Source organism: Natator depressus, chromosome 11 (genome assembly GCF_965152275.1).
Source record: "Natator depressus isolate rNatDep1 chromosome 11, rNatDep2.hap1, whole genome shotgun sequence".
Lineage (NCBI taxonomy): Eukaryota > Metazoa > Chordata > Testudines > Cheloniidae > Natator > Natator depressus.
Window position 1 is genome coordinate 18,609,384 of NC_134244.1, and position 22,759 is coordinate 18,632,142.

The 22,759-nt window shown below is 43.9% G+C and overlaps 1 protein-coding gene across 2 annotated transcripts in view; it reads right to left on the bottom strand.

Moving 5' to 3' along the window:
• The window catches only part of ZRANB3 (zinc finger RANBP2-type containing 3), a 184,146-nt gene extending 161,778 nt beyond the window's left edge, over positions 1–22,368 (bottom strand). For both annotated transcript variants that reach the window (XR_012641407.1, XM_074967266.1), the window contains exons 1-2: positions 22,201–22,368; positions 13,487–13,645 (exon numbers count right to left, since the gene is read on the bottom strand). Coding sequence is in view for 1 of the 2 variants with exons in the window: in XM_074967266.1 (XP_074823367.1) it covers positions 13,487–13,638 (152 nt within the window). In the remaining variant the exon portion in view is untranslated. The remainder of the gene's footprint in view (positions 1–13,486; positions 13,646–22,200) is intronic.
• Between the last annotated feature and the right edge of the window lie 391 nt (positions 22,369–22,759).

Consider the following 22,759-nt stretch of genomic DNA (forward strand, 5'->3'; position numbering starts at 1 on the left):
AACTAAAACAAAGTGAGAGGACTTCTTTGCATAAATAACCTGGGCTACTCCACTAAAAATAGAGTCCCAAATGATTTAAATTAGGCATTGTTTGCTCTTGATTTACATTAGGTATTTTAAAAGTGAAATTAGCACACATCAGATGTTCCAGATTGGCAGCACTAGAGACATGCCACATTCACAGAAGAGCTACAGCACAGACAGACAGAGGTTGTACAAGATCATACACTGACTCTCCAATGTTCCTCAACCTCAGTCTGGAGACACTGCCTCCACAGCCTCATGTGTTAGTTAGAATACGATCATCTAATATTCTAAAAGCCTAGTGTAGACAAGGCAGCGTATACTAACGTGGTAAACTGGTCAAATTGAAGCCTAGGCTTAGCATGTGACAAAGTCTACACTAGGCTTCAGAATGTTAGCTAACAACACATCTTTAAACCCTACTCAAGATTAATCTTTAATAGCAAGAGTTAATAGTTCATTCTCTACACCCATTCAATCTGTGGCTTCTGAGACTATGTAGTTCACCAAGTGGGGTAATTTTTATGAAGTAGACTTGCATAAGAAGTGGACCAATATCCACTTATTTCACATACGTTATGACTGTTGGGTGACCTATCTTTTGATGTGGAAACTGGTGGATTCAGACCAGTGATCTAGAAATTTAGCAGTCATGATCATCATGTCTACGGAGTTCTTCATAAACATGTAGGAAGACAAAAAGAAAAGACAGTCCCTCCAGAAAGAAGGATTGATGATTGAGATAGCCAGGGATTGAAGCCTAAGGAAAAATGGGGATCATTTACAGGAGACTAAGAGAGAACGCAAGACAGATTCATACCAACACCAGGAAGAGAGGTCTATGTGATCAGGGACTCCATATTCAGAAGAATTCACAGGCCTGACATCAAACCAGATCCAGAGAACAGAAAAGTGGGCTGTCTGCCAGGAACAAGGATACGAGATGTGAACATGAGGCTGAAGAGGAGTCTGATGGGAGGAGGGAAAAATACACTGATTGTGCTGCATGTTGGGATGAATGACAATGCTAGATTTCCTCTGGAACGTTCAAGAATAACTAAGCTCAGCAGGGAAAGATGCTTAAAAAAAGTGGAAGGTCAGATAATTTTCAGGATACTTCCAGTCCCTACAGAAGGCAGATGCAGGTGTGACAAGATAACAAATATCAACAGACGGCTCAAGGATTGGTGCTATGAGGAAGGTTTCAAGATGACTGATCGTTGGGAGGCATTCTCAGAAAGAAGAATCTTCTTGACTTATGGACTCCACTTGAGGAACTGGGGTATTAACCTCCCAGGATCAAGTCTGGCACAATTCATAAAAAAAGACTTTAAAACTAGGAGATGAGGGGAGAAGGTTGAAAGGGACTCATGAAATCTCCAAGCATGGCTTCAATACACAGAAACAAGTAAATCACCTAAATGAAGAGATAGTAAAGGATAATGGAACACCACAAGCTAGAAAACTGGGTGAGATCTGAGGGAAACAACTGAAATGCTTGTACACAAACACAAGGAGTCTGGGTAACACAACGGAGAAACAAACTACGAGTGCAGGAGGTTAAACCTCATAGTATAGGGATTACAGAAACATGGTAGAATAGCATTCATGACTAGAATACAGATATTGAAGAGGATGTGCTGTTTAGGAGAGAGAGGAATAAAGGTGATGGGATAGCACATCAATGACAAAACTATTGTTTGGGTCAAAATCACTTTGGGCAAGGATTGTAAAAAAGATTGTGATGGTGTTAGGTGTCTGTTATAGATTCCCCAGGGTCAGACTCAGATACAGACAGTAATCTCCAATATTATTAGGAAGATAAGTACTTTGGGGAATTTGTGTCACAGTGGAAGACTAACTTCCCGCTATAGATTGAAGAACAAATGCTACTAAACACTAGTAGGGCCCAGTTATTCTTGGATGTGACAGATGACAGGTTTCTTCATCAAGTTGTCACTGAACCAACAAGAGCCGAGGCAGTCTTATACTTGGTTTTAGTAAGCAGGAGGACATCACAAAATAACTGGTCATAGGAAATAATCTTGGATCAAGTGACCATGATCTGATTCAGTTTAAATTAAATCGAAGGATAATCAAAACCAGGTAATCAACTACGATTTTTTACTTCAAAATGGCAGATTTTGGGAAATACAGGGAATTAATTAAAAAAAGTCACCTGGACTGAAGAGCTCAAGGACTTAAATATGGAGGAGGCTTGAAATTTCTTTGAATCAACTATACAAAAACTATCTGAAATTTACATCCCAAATAAGGGGAAGAAACGTGTAGGGAAAGGCTCCAGACCTAACAGGATGAATAATCATCTCAAAAAGGTTACTGGGAGTAAGCACAGAGCCTACAGGAAAAGGAAAAAGGGGCTGATCATCAGAGTTCCCTCTAATTTTTTATGTCCATGTACAGAATGAATTTTGTTATGTGCACCAATATGGAGGTGATGTGTGGTAAGGGTGGGGCCGAGGGGTTCAGAGCGTGGGAGGAGGCTCAGGGCTGGGGCAGAGGGTTGGGGGCCTCGCCACAGCAGCTCATGGCCAGGAGAGAGGCGCCTCTCCTGGGCCGTGGCAGTTCTGGCAGGGCAGGGCTGGGCTGGGCCGGGCCGGGCCGGGGAGGAGCACCTCTCCCCAGCAGCTCCAGCAGGCCTGGGCTGGGCTGGCCAGGGGAAGGACTCCTCTCCCTGTCAGCTCTGAGGGGCTGTTTTGGGTGTCACATTTCAGGAAAGATGGACAAATTGGAGAAATTCCAGAGAACAACAACAAAACTGATTAAAGGTCCAGAGAAAACATGACGTATGAGAGAAGATTGAAAAAAATGGGTTTGTTTAGTCTGGAGAAGAGAAGACTAAGAAGGGACACGATAGCAGTTTTCAAGTACATAAAAGGTTGTTACAAGGAGGAGGGAGAAAAATTGTTCTCCTTAACCTCTGAGGATAGGAGATGAAGCAACAGTCTTAAATTGCAACAAGGGCAGTTTAGGTTGTACATTAGGAAAATTTCCTGTCAGGGTGGCTAAGCACTGGAATAAATTGCCTAGGCAGGCTGTGGAATCTTCATTATCGGAGATTTTTAAGAGCAGGTTTTTCAGAAATCATAGAATTATTGAAATATACCCGTAATACTTGAAATATATTAATAAAACCATTCCAGGTACAGATACAAGATTGTATTTGTAAGGAACGGTGGTATGCTTGGTTTAGGCTTACTAGTAAGTTTGATGCAGCGTTGGGTCTTTAAGCACAGCTAACAAGTTGCTGAACACCATTAAAGCCATAGACATCACTGGACATTGAAGGCGCTCTGTATGATACAGGATCAGGCTCTCTGATATTTTCCTTATAAAACAACAGTAGGCTTAATCTCCAAATTTAAGAATGAAAGTCAAATGAGTCAGATGTCAAAAATACATACCCCAACATATCAAGAAGAAAAAATATGCCTGAAAGTTGCACAGAAACTCTTTTGAAACAGTTTTTATGAATATTTATACTTTTTGCCATATAGATTATATACTGAAAAATTATCAAATTGTTACAATTACACACAATATGTTTACTTGGAATGTCAAGTACTTCATGGTATAGCCACGTCCTACACTTCTGTTTTGTGAGTTAAACCACATACATTAAAGTCTAGCTAATATTAATTGCATATGTTTTTCTTAAATGAAAGTTTAATAATGTGGTTTAAAAACAAAGTGAATGCAATGGCAAAGAAAACTGTTCTAGTTTTCACAGTGACACCTGAGAAACACTGAGTTAAATGATGTAGTTGGCACTAATAAAGAGGATTTCTTTTTGAAAGCCCAGACCAGGGCAGGTGGTATAATTTTCAGTCACAATATTGATTTCCAGCAACATACAATTCTTCAAATAAATGCCAGGAGATGACACAAAAAAGTAACATACGTGCATTTGTGTTCCCTCTTAAGGTATGCGCCACCGCACAAGAGGCCATCAAGGGCCACGCACCTGATTAGTGCAGGTGCGCACACAGCGGCATAGCCAGAGGTGCACCTGGAAGACGTGTAGGGTGAGGAGGGGAAATAGAGGGTGGGTGGGGGACGATGATGGGGGAGCTTGGGGCATTCAGGGCTGGGGCGGGGAGAGAGGCCTCTTCTCCCCCACCCCACCCCCGGAGGGGAGAGAGGCCTCTGTCCCCCACCCCCAGCCCCGTGGCCTACATCCCCTATACCTACAGGACTCCTCCTTCTACAGAGAATAAAATTAAAACAAAATTGTTCTGCCAACCTGTCCATGGGGGAACAAAATAGTAGCATGTCTCTTATACATGCCAATAGGCAAAGCAATGTTAATTAATGATGTTGGTAAATCACAGATTGACAGTTTTCATGATAGCTACTATTAATCATGTAGTGAGGTGCTTTGTACATCTTACTATATAGCACCTACCCACTGACGTTTTTAGATCACACAATACATTTGGATTTGCAATTTAATTTTAGACTGGAGAGGAGGGGAGGGAAGGGAGAAGAAAAGAGAAACCACTTTTTTTCAGAGGAAAGATATATAATAATTGTCTTAGGAGGAAGTTACACTTGAGTTTTCTCGTACCAATCCAGTCAGTGGCAATAACAAAACAGAACAGTAGACAGAAGAACCAAATACAATGCCCATCCTAAAATTAAGCCATTTGCTGCTTTTCCTTCCACCTAGAGTTGTTTTGGCCCCATAGGGTATTTCTATGCTGCACAGTAAACCCAGGCTCTGATTCACATTTGAGCCCAAGCCTAATACACAGGTCAGACTTGAATCAGCAAGCACTCAGGACACTGATTGTGGTGGTTGGGTGGTGGTGGGGGTGATGAGAGCCTGAGTCCAAGCGTGACTTATGGCCAAGGCCTGTGACGCTGCAGCGTGAACAGAGCTCAAGCCGCAGACCTGAGTCAGGAGGTCAGGATAATGCAGAATGGGTGCGCCAGCATGGTTGTGATTTGTGAGAGCTGGGTCTAGCAACTGCAAGCCCAGGATTACAATGCAGTGTGGATGCTCAAGTGGAGGCTTGGATGCAAAGCCCAGGTCCCACAGATGCAGGTTTACAATGCACTGGAAACATACCATTATTACCTCCTCCTCTCAGACACTCTATACTATGGAATCACTAAATAAGAGGAAGAAGCGTTGCTCCCAAGCCACTCTCTACCCCAGACCATCAGTTGCTGACTTCATTAGAGTTTAGGACCTCACTGAGCAGGCTGGCCTCTTCCCTCCCCTGTATCCTGTTCATCTCATAGGGTGGAGAAAGGCAAAGTCTGAAACTATACCTCCTTTTTCAAAGCTCCATTACATGACATCCCAAGATGGAGTCCAGAGACATGTGGTCCGGTCACGTGTCCTTGTATAGCCATAGCAGCCCTTACTTACAGACTGTCTGGAGTGTTCTCAGACAAGCTGACCAGGTGGGAGATAAGCTTCTCCTAAGGCCTATTGTTCTTTCTAATGGCCCATTACCCTGAACAGGCCCTTCCCTACCCAGCTATTTAGACTGAAAACAAGTCTAGTGGGCATTACCCAGGTGTAACTACATTTGAAATAGAGATACATAGTCAATATTCATAACTTCAGATACAAAAATGATACATGCATACAAATAGGATGGTCATATTCAGCAAATCATAACTTTTCCAATGATGCCTCACACGACTTATCTTGCACAAAATGCATCATAATTATGCCATAATAATATCATAATAATATCACTCTGAAGAATATGGGGGTGCAGTGTCACACCTACACTAAGAGAAAGGTCTATTTTAAAAACACAGTGTAGACAAGTCAAGTTGTAGTTTTAATAGGTATTATCTTGTGTGAGTATCTGTAAAATATAGATCCACCCACACAAGATTAAGATTGCATTTTTAGTAGTACAAAGTTTGTCGTAAGGGATGAATGATTCAATATTATTTTATATAATATACTCAGTATGGTGGTTTGCAAATATAAAGCTTGTTTTTCTTCCCATTCTTCCTTATCTCATTTTATCTATTCAAAAAGCCACTTTTTTCTACTGCTGTGGTTGCCAGCATTCTAACTGATTTGACAAAACATAAGTACTCCAGCCTGTTTGATTTTTGCACAGCACACAAACCACCACTGATATTCTGTATGGTATTAGTTTGTCTTCTTTCTTAATTCTGAAATGCTCCTTCTTTTCGATTACACATTTTGAAATTAAAAGTAGCAGTGGGAATAAATTAAGCACAAGCTCCAGTAGAGAATACGTAATAAAGGGTTGCACACGTTTCAGTTGAAGGGAAGAAAAATAGTTGTAGATAGTCTTGCTTCCTGACTGGATGCCAGTCTCTCTCAGCAATCTATGATTTTACATCACCTCAGATTGCTCTACCTTAAGAGTTTACTTCACTTTCACTATTTCACTGAGCATATCCTCTCTCTCACACGCCAAACAATACTGTATTTGTCAGCATACTGATTTCTACTGATTAAAGTTAGGCTGAGAAAAAAAACCCTCTATAAATCCTACATTATATTATCGACAATATTATATCAGTGTTGAAAAGAAGACCCTATTCCAATAAACCAGAAGAGCATTAGATATTCAGTCTAGGCAAATACTGCATCTAAAAGAAAAAAAATTGGGGGAGACATTTAGCTGATTATTTAAAATTCTTCTCACCCTATCTTTTATTAGTTTCCTTGAGGCAACTGTGCATCACACATTCAGTATAACAGATTCCAAAGGGCTTATGCTTCCCTCAAATATACACAAGTAACTAATTAACATTAAAGGGAATTACATAATGCACTGAGGGGAAAAAAGAAACAAGTATGATTAATCAGACAGTGTTTTGTAATTTTGAATATCATTTTACTTCAAAGTTATTAGAAATCCATTTAACTGAAATTGCCTTCTTAGCTAGTGACAGCACAGCCCTATTATGAAGCAATGCAATTACATATCTCAAATACAGTCTATGCTGCCTATGGAAGGCATTTATAGAGCCCAACTACTGTAGTCTGAACACCTCATGATTTTTTAATGTGATTATCCTCACAATACCACTGTGAAATAGGGAAGTACTACTCATTGTCCTCATTTTACAGTTGGGGAACTGAGGAACAGAGATAACAAGGGTATATCTACACTGCAATGTAAGCCCAGGCTCAGGCTCAAGCCTAAGCCCCCTTTCCATCTACACACAAATCTGCCTGACTCAGGCTGGAAAGCCCTCAGGACCTGGTCTTTTAGATCCGCCAAGGAAGGTGGGTCCGAGCCCAAGTCCCACTGGCACTTGGGTCTAAACGGCATCATGTTGCATTGTGGATGCAGCTCAGGCCTGGGTCCTAAAACTTGCATCTGGGAGTCTGCCAACGCTATCCTAAAGTGTTTCTTGGCCTTTCTATCCCAAGGCTAGACAAATGACTCCCAGGAAACAGAAGCAACTCACCTGGGTTCAAGTACAGCTGCTTGGCATTTAACCCTTCCATTTTATTCTGATGGTGTTCTCATGCACCGTCAACAGAGGGAACGGTCTTCTGCATGAGCTATGGCCACCAACAAGAAGTCCTTTGCCAAGAATGCTGCTGTCTGGTCACAGGACCACAGTCAGATTCTTACAAATCTCTGGTGCAAGACGAGGAAGACATTCAACCCTGGTAAGAGTACCAGAAATAACCATGTATACTCAAGAAACAGTTGACAAGCTGGCAAGCGTTGGGAATTAAACAGATTTGTGACCAATGCAAGGAGTGGATTAAGCAGCTTGAATGACTCGGAAAGCCAGGGATGAGAACTGCACCTCTGGAAACTCTCCATCATCCTGCCTCTTTTACGAGGCCTTTTATTGGGTGCTGGTCACTGCTTCGAGCCCCCAGGGGGTCACGACAGTCTGATTAGTGGGGATAGTGACGTTCTGACCCCTGATTCTAACACAATGCCAGAGGGGAGCCAACAGTGGCCTGTTCAGGCTAGCGAAGTGACTCTGGTGCTCATGTCGGTCCCTTAGGAGGCTTTGCTGCAGGACCAGCTTCAGCACATTCTGGATCCATACTCGGAGGAGCTGTTTAACCCCTAGAGGAGCAGCCCACCAAGGAAAGGGCAGCAGAAATGGAAAAGGCAAAAACAGCCGCAGAGCCTGGTAAGTGTCTGATTCCATGTTTGTTATTGATACACAAATGGGGGGGATTTCCAGTTTTTGACCCTGTGCTATTATTACAAGGTGTGAGTAGCACTGTTTAATCGCCTAATGGTGGAATGCATGCCAACGCCTTGTCATTGCTCCCATCCCCACAAACACTATGTGGAATTCAAAATGGATACCAGAAAGCAGTTAAACAAGCATTTACAATGAAATTTTTACTAGATACTTGCACATTCTTTCAATGACATGCTGGGGTGTTACAATTCAGATCATTAATTTGTCTTCCCTTTTAGTATGGTGCACTGTATAAATCTGCCACACTGTAACAAACCTGCTGTAAATTGTACTGGGGGAGGGGGAAAATGTAGTGTATGCGTGACTAAATCATTGCCTGAAATACAGAGGGTGGGGTGTGTGCAACCCAGAATTGTGCTGGGGAAGCAGGGGTACTCACTATGCAGTTCTCTGGGAGTCAATATTGTCATGAAATTGCATGTAGTCGACAGGCAGATGGAATCTGAGCAGGCTGTAATGTAAGTCTTGCTGCATCCAGGTAACTGCACAAATGCAGAGAGAGTTTTCAGCCGCTTACAGGGAGTCTCTAATCCACGAGGATGCTAGTACAACATCCTGTTGATTCCCTGATGAATTTTGACCCAATCCCAGGTGTGGATAAGCTGCAAACTCTTCCCATAGTAGGAACACCAGATGAATAGTCATATTTCAGAGAACTGCGTATTTTCCAGGCCATCCTTTGTAGGTCACCAGCCCACCACATTCATAGATGTGCTGCTCAATCGCCATTAGCTTGAAAACCCCTCTGGCAAACATGGCTGGCTTGATGCTGGTAGCTTAGAATAGAATGTCCTTTTGCCATTCAGGAACCTCCAGGATTGTAACACCCTCGAGAATGTGAAACGCCTGAAAGGACTGAGAAACCATAGGTAGTAAGCTACGGCAACTGTCCTCCTTCACGAGGCTAAAATGGTCTGCAATTTTTAAACATTTATCATTTGCAGATTTCACCTTACCATTATGTGTGCTCATTTTACACTCTGGTTAACTTTCATTTGTGTCCATGGAGCATCTGGGAACTTAACTGTTGCTCTGAGAGTATACTGAGACCGAGTTTCACAAAAGATCTCTTTTGGACCTTGAGATTCCAAAGGCACTTTTTCTGATACTATACTGAACCTTTTTTGAAGCCCGGAGCTAGTGATGTACTGTCTGTCTTCAGACCCCTTCACCTCAGCAGTCCAGCAGAAGCCTGGGTTTCACATTGTTATGGAGCAGTCAAAGAGGAAGCATGTCCGTGACGACCTTACAGTGGACATCCTGGACATGGCCAACAAGTAGCTACCAAAGGGAGAAGGATTCACAGCAAGTGGAAAGGCACAGAGGCTGGAGAATATGATGAGAGACTTGCTGTGCAGATTCTGGAGCAGGGAAATTATTTGAGGGGGGAAGATAGAGTGCAGCAGAAAGACCTGTTTGAGAGGCTGCTTGCACTAATGGCAACAAGAGGCTAGGCTCCTGCTCCACTTTATTTTATGGTTGGTTTTGGTGTTTTCATGGCCACTGGCCTGCCTGTCAATTCTTTAATACCGTTCTTTGTAATACAGACATCTTAAAAAATAAAGGATTTTGTTTCATTAAGAAAATTTATGACCGTCACTGCTTCACATCATGTGTGTGTATCGCAAAAAATAATGATGGACATGTGAAGGCATACTTGGAAAGTTGTATTCAAACAATTTTTCAATATATCTTTTGAGATTAATCCATAATGAAAATCCAGTTCACAACACACAAACCCCCATTTCCCTCCACTGCATAGGCAGTCATTTCATTCATAAGTAAAATTTCATGACAATCACATCCCCATCCCACTCATAGTATACAGCAATACTACATCATTTACTACTGACAATGCTGTACAAATACATTCATAAACATACTTTTCTCCCTCTTCCATTGGTCCATGCTAGTCCATAATGTGGGCACACAAAGAATCCCTGATTTCTGTTGCACATGGTGCATCCTGCTCCATTTGTGACATGTGTACTTTCCCTCTGACTGTACCAGTTCAGCAATCCACTGCTGTCGTAGGTCCACTCAAGTGCAAATAACTCTTCTTCAGCTTTACAAAGCTTGTGAAGAGCACAGCTAACCACAATAACGTGGACAGCACTGGTGACATGGGAATCCAAATGTTTCTGTAAACAGCACCAGAGGGATTCCAATTTGCCAAATGCACTGCCACCATTCTGTACCTACTGAGAGTATAATTAAACTGTCTTTTGCCAGGGCCTCTGAGATCAGGATACAGTTTCATAAGCCAAGGCAAAAGTGGTTATGTGTGGTCTCCTAGAGTAACATTTATGACAGTGTCAATTGATGGGACTAGCATCCTGTCCTGTCCATGAAGGCAGACTCCTGATTGGTGGAAAACACGGGCATCATGAACTTTTCCAGTGCAGCACATGTTGGTGTCCATAAATTGGCTTCTGTGGCTGACCAGAGCCTGCATAACAATGGAGTAATACCCTTTGCAGTCTCTGTATTGCAGTCCTTGAAAAGGGCAAAATATGGGCATATGAGTCCCATCAATGGCCCTGGCACAGTTGGGAAACCCCATTCTTTCAAAACTGGCCATTACTTCAAGAACATTATTTATGCCCATCACCTTTTTGAGTAAATCACACTACTGATCACCTCAAACTTCTACAACCGCAGCACCCAGAGTCGACTTGCCAACATCAAACTGGTTGGCAATGGGCCTGAAGCAGTCAGGAGTGGCCAGCTTCTAGATGGTCATAGCAACCCATTTCTGGACCAGCCTGGCTACCATCATGCATATGTCCTGACAGTGCAGGGTCAGGGCAAGCTACTCACAAACCTCCAGAAAAATGGCTTTGTTCATGTGAAAGTTTTGGACCCACTGCTACTCATACCACATCCACATGCCTATGTGATCCCACCAGTCTGCAATTGTGGCCCTGCTTCAGAAGTGCCAGTCTACACAAGGCCCATTAGTGGCTATACAGAGAGTCAGAGGAGCATTATCCAGTTGGAGTCTGCTATGTCTGTATTGTTCTCCTCCTCCTCCTCCGGGTGCTTTTGATAGGTCAGAAAAAGCCACAGAAACATTCACCAGCATCTCATGGATGCTCTGCCCGTTTCCAGGCATGGGAATGAAGCCTAAGCAGGACAAGTTCTTCAACAGTGACTTCTCCATGTTGCTGGCTCTGGCTGCCAGGAGCATGCAGACACAAAATACAGCTTGGAAGGATGAGTTGGAAGGCTTAGACAACTTCCAGTAAAGTACCAGGGGATGCCAAGTTTTCCCACAGTGCAACACAAACAAAAGGGCTAGAGAGGCTGCAGCTGGGAAGAGCAGTAGGAAGCCTAAGATAGGTTGGTTTGACTCGAGTCTGTGTACTGCAATGTGGACACGTGAGCAGGGGTCAGAGACCCAGGTCCAGAAATTCCAAACCTCTGGTCAATATTCAGTGCCTGAGCGTTTGAGTCCCACAGACCCAGGATTACATTGCAATGTACCCTTACCCCAAGTGGCTTGCCTAAGGAAGGACACAGGAAGTCTGTGGTAGAGCAGAGAACTGTAGCTGGATCTCTCAAGTACCAGGCTAGCACCCTAATTACTGGACTGTCCTTCCTCCTTGCTGCCTGGCGCAAATCTATTTTGCCAGATGCACAGTATTAAGATGACGAATTTCAGAGAGCGCTTGACCCAAGCAAAGGTTCCAGGTCATGGTAAACTTTGAGGACAAAGACTAAAAATGGAAAACTGGAGAGAGATTAGGGGAGAAAGCACACACTTTCCCCTCCACAAAAAAACTAAATGGTTTCTAAGCACTCCTTAGAACTTAAGGCACTACTATATTTGTACTGTTCTGTTTTAGGTTTAAAGCAAGATTGAACTTCAAAAAAGCCCATGAGTAAGAATTTTTAAACAAAACATGCTGCAACACTAAGTTCAGAATGTTACTTTGTTTCACTGGAAAAAAAAAAAAAAAAGTTGTGTCACTTCTTTGAGCACTGAAATTCTTGGTATCCCTGTGCCTGTCATGTTAATTGGGATATGTGGGACAGAACATCTCACAAAAATGTCCAGTGATCTTCCAAGCTGTCAGCTTTCATTTTTCTTCTGTACTGTAAGTCATCATAGCAAATTAGCACGGGGTATTTTTCCACTAATTCTTTCCACAAACATACTTGTTACACTGACACATTATATACATAGCATATGGATCTCTGCGGCAATAAGAAGCACTTAATAGCTCTAATGCTCATACAACATTGTAGTCAGTCCTGACTCAGAGTTTACTTCTAGACAAAATTCAAAGTGTTCATTTTGAACTATATAGCTTTGGCTCCAACTACCTTAGTATCACCTCCCTCACAATGGATTATCATAGACATGATTCAAGATATGAATAAAATGGCAGCAATCTCCTAGACTCCACCTCCAACCTATCCTGAAGTATCCTTTTCAAGTAGATTGCACAGATCTTCATAATATGATCAGTCTTCTTTAATGTATGCTTTGATCAGCAGTACAGCATTACCAATATTTGACTCTTAAATTACCATAATTATGCTTCAGAGTTAACACTCCATCGAAATAAAGAGGAGCTGCTCAGAACCATTGTTGTAGCCCATCTGCAAATTCAGGCAGACTTTACTTCACCAATTTACAATATCTTAAAGGTTAATTTTACAAAAATACAGGCAAAGCCTTAATTCCTCACTTCCTCCCCACATACAAGAATTTAGATTGTAGTATAGGATAGTAGACATAACAGAAACGTACTAATTCGTAAGTCACCACAAGCCTGCTTAAACCAACCCCAAATGAATGCAGTTGAAATGGTCACACATTTGTTAGTAGCCATTATTCAACAAAATCTCTCTACCTTTCAACTGCTCAAGCTGAACACTCTCTTGAACGCTCTCAGCTATGCCCTTAACCCCCCCCAAAAAAACTATAGAAACGAGTAAATAATCAGTTTTTGAGAACCCAGCAGAAGTATAAAACAAACTTTCTGTCCTTACTGATTTTTACCTTCATATAGACACTGGTTTGGTATTGCAGGGTTGCTCAAGAATACAGCATTATTAGTATCTACTTACTCTTTAAGAAAATTAAAATTTGTTTTTAAGCCATATAGAATTACTAATAAATAAGGCAAGTTACGTTTTGCAAACTTATCACTTGTTTTTGTAAGGCTTTTGTAATTGTTCCAGAAACAGATTTCTAAAACAGAATTACTACTTTCAGCATACCATGAGATAAGCACTTTACCTGCCGCTTCTCTGAAGTGCAAACAAAATGCCTTTCTTCTGAAAAGGAAGCAATCTTTCCCTTAGTTTTTCAGGTAGGAAGGATAGCTTAGTATCAGCATCTTCAGAACAAGAAGTTCCAGCTGTAGAAGTTTCTTGGATTATGTTTGACATGTTGGCCCTGCAAGAAACAAACAAGAGGTTAGGAATTGGGTACTGAATACTCTAATACAATACAAGTTATAGCTATATGTAGCAATAAGTAATGGTCCTATCACGAAATGATTAACTGCTAAATGATATAGATGTTGATTTGTACTACTTTCTCAACAGGTGTTAGTTTAGACAATTAACTCTTGGTTTGCAGTTCAAGCTCTCTCATCATTTAACTAAGAAGGCTGGTTTAGAACATGTTGAATGATGCATTTATCAGATAAACATGATATTTATCAGATGCATTTAGTTACCCTTTGCCTGTGACTTAAACGTGATAAGACTAAACACAAAATCAAGGATTAACAAAAAGTTTAAATTGAAACAAAAGGCACATATATTCCTAAAAAGTTTACCACCAACTTGGGCATAAGATCAGATCAGCTCTAGTTTACCTAACCCATACTGTCCTCCTGCCCCTCATAAAACTCACACGATAACTCAAAGAAAAACAATGAACCCTAAGACTAAATGAAAAAAGCTCTTATGCTTTGTATCACAGATTAACATCTTAAGAATTTCACAGATTTACAAAAAATAGATGAGTTTACAGGCAAAGTGCACAACTTTAAGAAATAAAAATCACAACCATCTACAACAGAGCATAGAAAGAACTGTTACTTACCCTACAGTAAATGTGGTTCTCTGAAATGTTTTAGTCAGCATGGATCCCACTCTCTGTGCATGAAATCAGATTCTTCTGAATAGCAATATTTGTCAGGGATGCACATGTATCCTGTGCCCCTGTGTGAGGGCATGAAGGAGAGCTACAGCCATCCTGACCTTTACTTCCCTCACAATTCAAAGCCCACGATAAGAGGACTCTGAAAAGTGCAGACAGAGTACAGGTCATGGGATCCACAGACAATATCTCAAAGAACCACAGTCTTCAAGGCTGTATCAGTGTTGCTCCCACCGCTGTCTTCAAGGCTGTATCAGTGTTGCTCCCACCGCTGGTGACTGACAAGTAGTATCCCTTCCAAATGGTATGAGGAGGAGTCTCAGCTACATCAGTCAAAGAGATATTGCAGTACACCTCTCCCAAACTTGGCACCTGACCTGGTGGATAAGCCCCAAGGCATAATGTTTTACAAATGTCAGTGGGTTACTCCATGTTGCCATCTTGCAGATCTTGGAAACTGAAACATTTCTGAAGAAGACATAGGATGTTGCTTGTGTTCTGATGTGCAGTGATGTTCACTGGGAGAGGCACACCAGCCAACAATAGTAAAGTGAGATACACTGTATTATCCATTTCAATAGCTTCCAAGACAAGATGACCTGACCTTAGGACTGGCCGACCACATCAAGAACGAAGCAGGAAACAGCGTGAATGGTTTGGTTCCATCAACATAATAAAAGCAAGGTCCCCAATAACATTTAGTGTGCAATTGCTTCTATCTTGGTACAGTGTGTGGTTTAGGAAAGAAGACAGGTAGATTGATTCAGAAGTCACACTGGAAATGAATTTCAGGTAAGGATTCAGCACCACCTTATTCTTATAGAATGTTGTGTGGCGAGGTTCAGCCATAAGCACCTGAAACTCACTCATTTTTCTGTCTAAAATGACAACAACTAGGAAAACCGGTTCCAGAGTGAGATGATGTAAGCAGCACTCGGAACGAGGTTCAAAGGGAGGCTCTGTGAGCCCCTGCAGGATTAAGTTGAGGTCCCAGGCAAGTAAGAGTCCTTTGAAAAACCTCTATGCCATCAAGTGAGAAAAAACTGAACACAATTGCACCAGGATGACAAGCCAAGATTGCGGTGAGGCTGACCCTGAAATCAATAAGTGTTTGAGGATCTTTGGTATTGATGTCTGCTCTGGGTCTAGCCCAGGCTGGGCTGCCCATATCAAGAACTTTTTCTTTCTAGCAGAAGTTTTCCTGCTCTTAATATTTTCCAGACCTAACAGTCTCTATCCATGGTGCTTAACCAGCCAAAAGCCACAATACCAGTTGCAGTGACTTAAGGTCTGGATGCAGTATCTGGCCGTGGTGCTGCAAGACTATATTGCTCAGATCTGAGAAAGGGATAAGCGTTTCAAAGGATGTGCGGCAGGTCTGTCTCTCAAAATTTCCATGGCCTGTAGGAAGCAATGAGAATGATCTTGGCTCTGTCTCATTTGATCTTGGAAATCACCCTGAGGATCAGGGGAAATGGTCAAAAGGCACGGAAGAGGCCGTAGGACCACTGCAGAAGGAAAATAAATGGTAACAACCCTGGACTCCTGTAGTACAGGGGGCATAGGATTTTGGCACTTGGTATTGACAGCAGTGGCAAAAAGGTTTATTACCAGAAGTCCCCTGCAAAGGAATATCTACTCTACTATGGACCTCTGCAGGAACCACTTGTGATTGGCAACCAGTTGCCTGCTCAGGAAGTCCACCAAGTTGTTACTGACCCCTCAGAGTAGAACAAGCATTGGATTATCCCATGTCAGAGGCACCATATCCAGAGCTCAATAGTCTCCAGGCAGAGGGGACACGAACATACACCTCCTTGCTAGTTTATGTAGTACATTCTGGAAATGTTGTCCACTGGGATCTGCACTGTGGAGTTTTGGAGAACCATTAGAAAGGTCATGCAGGCTTCCAGGACGTTGATGTGGAGTTGCAAGTGGGCTCCACCACCTGTCCTTGAAACATCTATGATTAAAGTAATTGCTGGAGAAAGGGGTAGGAACAATATCCCACCATATATGTTCTTGTGTTCCCACCACCATCTCTGTTCTGACAGGACACAAAATAGGACCACGACTGTTATTCATTCTGCGGACAGACAGTTCTGAGCTGGAGTTGCAGGGGCTGCAAGTTAAGTCTGGCAAGCAGAATCTCGTACGTACATGCTGACATTTTACTTAACAGTCCCAGACACATCCATACCATCGTACTTGAGTTTGGCTGTATCCCAAGTACTATCAACTGCATCAAGAATCTGTCCTCAGGAAGACAGACTTGCACATATCTGGAGTCAAAGCTCCTATAAAGTTTCATCTGTAATGGGATAAGACACAATTTTTCTTAAATCACCAGGAGGGCCATATGACAACAGGAAGAGGGCATATTCCAGGCTTGCCACCATTTCTTGCTGGAATATCCCATTGATCAGCCAGTCATTCAGGTAGGGGGTAGACATAGATGCCCCTCATTCCGAGATCGGCATCCTGTAGAGACTTTTAATGCCGTGGAGAGTCCAAATGACATTACCTTATACTGGCAGCAATTGGGCCCCAACATGAATTTTAAGTACATTCTGTGGACTGTGTGAAGGCCATGCAGAAGTACGTGTCCTGAAATACAAGAACTATAAAACAATCTTGAGCCTCTGGAAACACAATGGAGGCAATTATTACCATCTTAAATCTGAAGCAGCATATGTATTTATTCAGTCTCCTCCGTCTGGGATAAGACCAAGATAGTCCCCCTTTCTTCTCTATGATAAGGAAATATCTGGGTAGAAAGCTCTGGATTATAAGTAGCTCCCTTATGGCTCCCAGACAAAACAATGAGGCCAATTCTGTTTGTGACAGGTTCTTGTGAGAAGAGTCCCTGAATAAGGGTGGGAAAGGGGGATGGTCAGGGGCAAGGAGTGGAAATTTTTAAATAGAGTAGCCATGAGCAATAACATTTAATGACAATTTGTCAGCTCCAGTAGCCAACCAGTTCCAATGGAAAGGAGTAAGGCAGTTCCCAAAAGCAGTGACTGACTGTGGATTGGATCCAGTGACCCTTGACATTCCCAAACTTGCTGCCTCAGAGAGGGTGCCAGGCACATGACTGTAGCGGCAAAAAAATGGGCATCCCCTAGAGTATCTGGCCCTTTTCCTCTGTGGGTATCAGGCTGTCAACCCTAAGTGTGGAACAGTATTCTCTGCCCCTGCTTGGGGCTGGTTCTGATATGGTTTCTGGTAGGTTGTAAATATTGAGTAAAAAGTTAACTGTTTAAACAATTAAAATTATATGGTTTAACCGGTTAACTGAGGTCACATGTTATTTCTCTGTGCCATCTGTAAAATTCATATGTGGTACTCACCTTCATCAAGGACTCTGAGATCCTCTGATTGTTAGAGAGCTTATTCCTTCACTCTCCCACTTCCCTGGTCCTTCTCGCATGAACAGAGATCAACAATACCCGAAGTCCGAAGGTGCAAACAATTCAATGTTTATTGGGGTGAACTTCCAGCAAGCTTAAATACAAGTTCCTTTTTCCTTATTTTCGAATCCCAACTTACTTCCTGTTTGCCCCTAATTTATATAGTAATATTCTTAGCTATACCTTAACCAATCATCCTACCGAAATTTAACTAACCAATCCTAACATATTGTAACATGATTAGCTAACCAATTATATCCCACCACCTTAATTAGTTTACACCCAGCAAAATTAATTATACAGCAGACAGAAACAATCACAGAACCAGACAGAGACCATGCCAATAAACAATAGCAAAGTGGGAAGTATAATGACAAAACAATACAGAAGTGAGGATTTCACAACAACATCTATAAAGACATAAGAGTTTCCCAGCTGTGTCTATTGATAAGCGAGTTCTTACCAGACAGAAAACTATTAACCTCAATTTCCTTTTACATCTTCTAGGCACTTCCCTTTCTCTGGAGATGATAGGCACTATCAGGACAGGATTGTATTCCTAACAGCCCAATAGCACCTTCTTTCAATGTGACTACTTTGGAATGTGAGGATGTGACCGGTCGCTTCCCAGCTTATGGCTGCCTCTGTCGCTTAGCCAAAGGCCTTAGCCTAAGAACAGGGCCTCAGACTGTCACAGTAAGAGAAGGACCTTACACTGGCAGACAGTGATTTTGATTCTTTCTTTTATACCTCTAACTAGCCAAGTGATAAGAATACACCTGAATTCTTAAAGTACAGGCCTTTACAGATAGGCCTGAATATCTATATCCTAACACTGATAAGAGCAGTGTATGATGATTGAACATATTCAATAGAAAGAAAAGACGAGAGAGTAACTTCTGAAGCATTCATATAAATAAACGTTTATTATCTGAAAATATAACTGAGTTCTGTTGGATATAAAACAAAGGTCATTTACAGGGAGAGAATTTTCAAAATTTTGGAACATTTCTCTAATTTCTCATTTGCTGAATAAGACCAAGGGAAAATTCAGAGGCCTTCTGATTCACCGAGCTTTGACAAATGAACAATGGAGAAACTCCATAATTGCTAGGGAAGGTATACATGGGGATTACTGATACATAGATATAAAATTACATTGTTTGGAACCATGAGGTTGTACTCTTTACTAGCCTATTAAGAGAGCAGTCTAACTATATTTACCCTCATCCTCCTTTTCCACCAAATGTTTTATTCTCTTGTTACATCTTATTATAAAATAGGTTGAAAGCTTTCAAGACAGGAACCTTGTTTTACGACGTGTTTATTATAGCACCTAGCACCATAACATCCTGATCCTGACTGTGGCCTTTTGGTGCTACCTCAAGCACAAAAAAGAAAATGCTTTGGCTAAAGCTCTCGTTAACATCTATGGTAAAATTTATAATATTTTCTTAAAGAAACACTCAACTTAAGATGTAGTTTTAAGAAGTTAATTAAAAGTAGTTTCAAAGACCACTTTTTCTTTCTTACAAAATTGCATTTCTAATCCTGTTCTTCTCCTAGCCTGTATATTGATTTATTAGTAGTTTTATTGATTGTATAGACATTCTTTATAAGCATTTATTTAAAAAAATTATTCTTCTTATTCCCAGATCTTTGACAATATTTCTGAATTAAGCAATGATGATGAAAAGCCCACATTCTGCAAATATGAGTTTATACTCATTTCACAGCACCCAAAATTGTGCCAAGCACTTCACAGATGAGAGACAATCTCTTTGCCCCTTAAAACTTATGTAAGACAATAACTTGGATAGCTACCTAGCATATCTATCCTTGTAATGTTTTTGCCCACTGGCAAAATTACTTTTTCCTAATTTTTTTCATTATTACTTTTTCCTTATTATAGGAGGGAGTGCAGACACCGCATTGTACTGGGATATAAGAAACCTGGGTTCTATTCTCAGCAATGCCAGTGTCCGGGTCAGCGACCTTAGACAAGTCACTTCACCACTCTGCTTCAGTTTCCCCATCAGTAAAACAGGGATACTTGACCTACCATGGGGGGGGGGGGGGGGGGGACCTAGGCTTCAGTCCTGGGGTGGTTGGGCAGCAGGCTTGGGCAGTAGGACTTAGGGAGCCTGGCTGCATGGACCAGGGCTCCAACCATGGGGACTTGGCACCAACACTTGGCTCCAGCTGTGGTATTTCAGGCACTGACCCCCCAGCTCTGGCCACGTAGCGCTGGCCTTCGGCCACACAGCTTCAGGCTCCAACCTCTGGTTGTATGCAGGCGGACTCCGATCCCTGGCTTTCTCTGCGTGGCACCAACCCCTGGTGGCAGCTGCTGACCCCCAGCCACTCGCTCCAACCCCTAACCCTGGCCACTGACCCCAGGCGCTAGCCCTGGACGCCAACCACCAGCCCTGGCCTGGGCTCTGGCAGGTGCTGGCCCTGGGCACCAATCTCTGACCATGGGGCAGCAGGCACCAGCCCGGGTGCCGATCCCTAGTCCTGGCAGAGTGGTAGCAGGCACCAATCCCCAGCCCCAGCTGCCGACCTCCAGCTCTGGCTGCCGGTAGCAGGCACTGATCTCCAGTCCTGGCCGCTGACCACGGCCACCAACCCCTGGCCCTGGCTGTTTGGCAGGCACCAGACCCAAGTGCAGATCCTCAATGCCGGCTGCGCGGCAGTGGGTGCAGATCCGTGGCGGCAGGTGCTGAACTCCAGCCATGTGGCCGCCAGCTCCAATCCCCAGCTCTGGACACTGACCCCAGGCACTAGCCATATTGCAGCAGCTGCTAGCCCCAGGCATTGATTCCCAGCCGCCACAGCTGCCAACTCCTGCCTCTGGCTGTTCAGCAGCGGGTGCGGAACCTAGGCGCCAGACCCAAGTGCAGATCCCTGGTCCCAACCACGTGGCAGGGGGTGCAGATCCCCGGTGGTGGGCTCCGAACCATGCCGCTGGATGCCGACGGGCTCCTAACCACAGCGCTGGACGCTTATCCTGGGCACTGGCCATGCAGCAGTGGCCGCTGGGCCCAGGCACTGATCCCCAGCCCTGGCCACGGAGCAGCAGACTCCGACCCTGGGCTCTGGTGGGTGTTGGCCCCAAGCACCAACCCCTGGCCCTGGCTGTGCAGCGACAGACGCTAGCCCTGGGCTCTAGCTGTGCGGCAGTGGGCTCTTACCCTGGGTGCCTCCCGCCGGCTCTAGTCGCACCCCATCACACCTAACCCCAGCTGCCTCCCCAAGCCTGGCATCCATCCCCTAGGGCCCTGCTGCCTCCCCTCCAATCCTCCCATCCAGGGCTTGTCCTGGGGCTTGCTGAGAAGCGATATTAAGAAACATGCATGTATCACTTTTCACAGCAGACTAACTGGCTACCTGGGAGGCTGTAAAATGTGATACTTGTATGTTTGTTAATATCACTTATCACTTTTCATAGGCTCCCAGGTAGCTATTAAGTGTCCTGTGAAAAGTGATATTAACAAACATACAAATATAACTTCTCACAGCATTATTATTATTGAGTCTGTAAAAAAAATAAACGTACATAAATAAATTACAATGATTTGGATGTGTATACGTGCATATTTATTTATTTTTCCTAAAATTAATAAAGTATTTTAGGAAAAAGTGTCAGTGCGGCCATCAGCAAGAGTTGGTGTCCACATTTTCAGGCCACCAAAAAATTTGTGGGGAGACCCCCGTCCTAGACCATTCGACTGTCTCCTGCACAGCTGTGAAGTTTAACTTCTCTCTACATGTTGGAGGGCTTCTCATTTGAAGTAGGGTTCTATAGTCAGACGCTTGCCATCCCAAATCATTTTGGGGATGGAACTAACAAATACAGTGTGGATATTAATTACTTTGAGTTGCTAGATTCCTAGACTTCTAGGTTTCTGTTGACATGACACAGTTGCAATGCTTTCTAAAGGGTCACTGGCCACTGGGTAGTCACGGATCTACATCCCTCAGATGAATACACAAGAGAAACAGAGGTCTCAGACGTGGTTCTGAGATGAGGATCTTCCTCAAGTCAAGATCTAGCCTCAAGTCCCCCTACCTAGATGAACTCCCACACAGCGCAATCACAGCCGCCACAGTAAGCAAACCGCTCAGTAGGGGTACAGCTTCCACCCTAGACACAACCTGGGGAGCCAGGGCGAGCATCATTAAGGGGGGAAGAGAGCCAGACACTGGTACGTGGCGTTAGACAGCCGCTGAAGCTCCACTGAACACGGCCTGCCACACACCGCAGCCCTGACCCTAGGGCGCGCTAGTCCACAGCCCGACCGCGGGCGGGGAGAAGGGAATAATCGCGGCTCCCCACCATGCAAGGCGCCGCCCGCCCCGCAATCCATAGGGGGCCAGGAAGGAAAAAGCCGAGAGCAGCCTCGCCTCCACTGACTAACTCACACCTACCACTACTGCCGCTGCAGCAGCCGCCACCAAACTTCCCCAGAACGACGCCGGTTTCACGCGGGCTCGCTCCCGCTCAGCCCCGGCGCCGGAAGTGACCTCTGGCGGGAGCGGGAACCGCCGTGGGCCCAAACACCCCCCGCCTCCGGGGGGAAAAAAAACCCCGCCAATAAGTGGCCGAGGGCGCACGAGCGGCGCTTCCGCGGGGATCCTATTGGGATCCGGGAAGTAGCTGAGACGCAGGAAGGTTGTTCTTACCCCGCGCTGGACCAACCGACTCACTCATCCCTTCCCGCTGGTTGGGGAGGGCGGGTTTGTGATCGCGAGTCCTGACTCGCCTCGCTCTCGTCTCCTCCCCTTTGTCCAGAGGGTGCGCGGGAATATGAGCGGGAGGGGCAGCGCAGCGACAGGGAGTTTGAGGGACGGGGTGCGGGGCGACAGCACGGATGGGAAGGCTGTGGGAGCTACCCAGGGGTGCGCTACGCCGGGGGGGGTGAAGCTGTGGGACATACGCAGGGGTGCGCTACTCTGGTGGGGGAGGGCGGGGTGAAGCTGTGGGTCC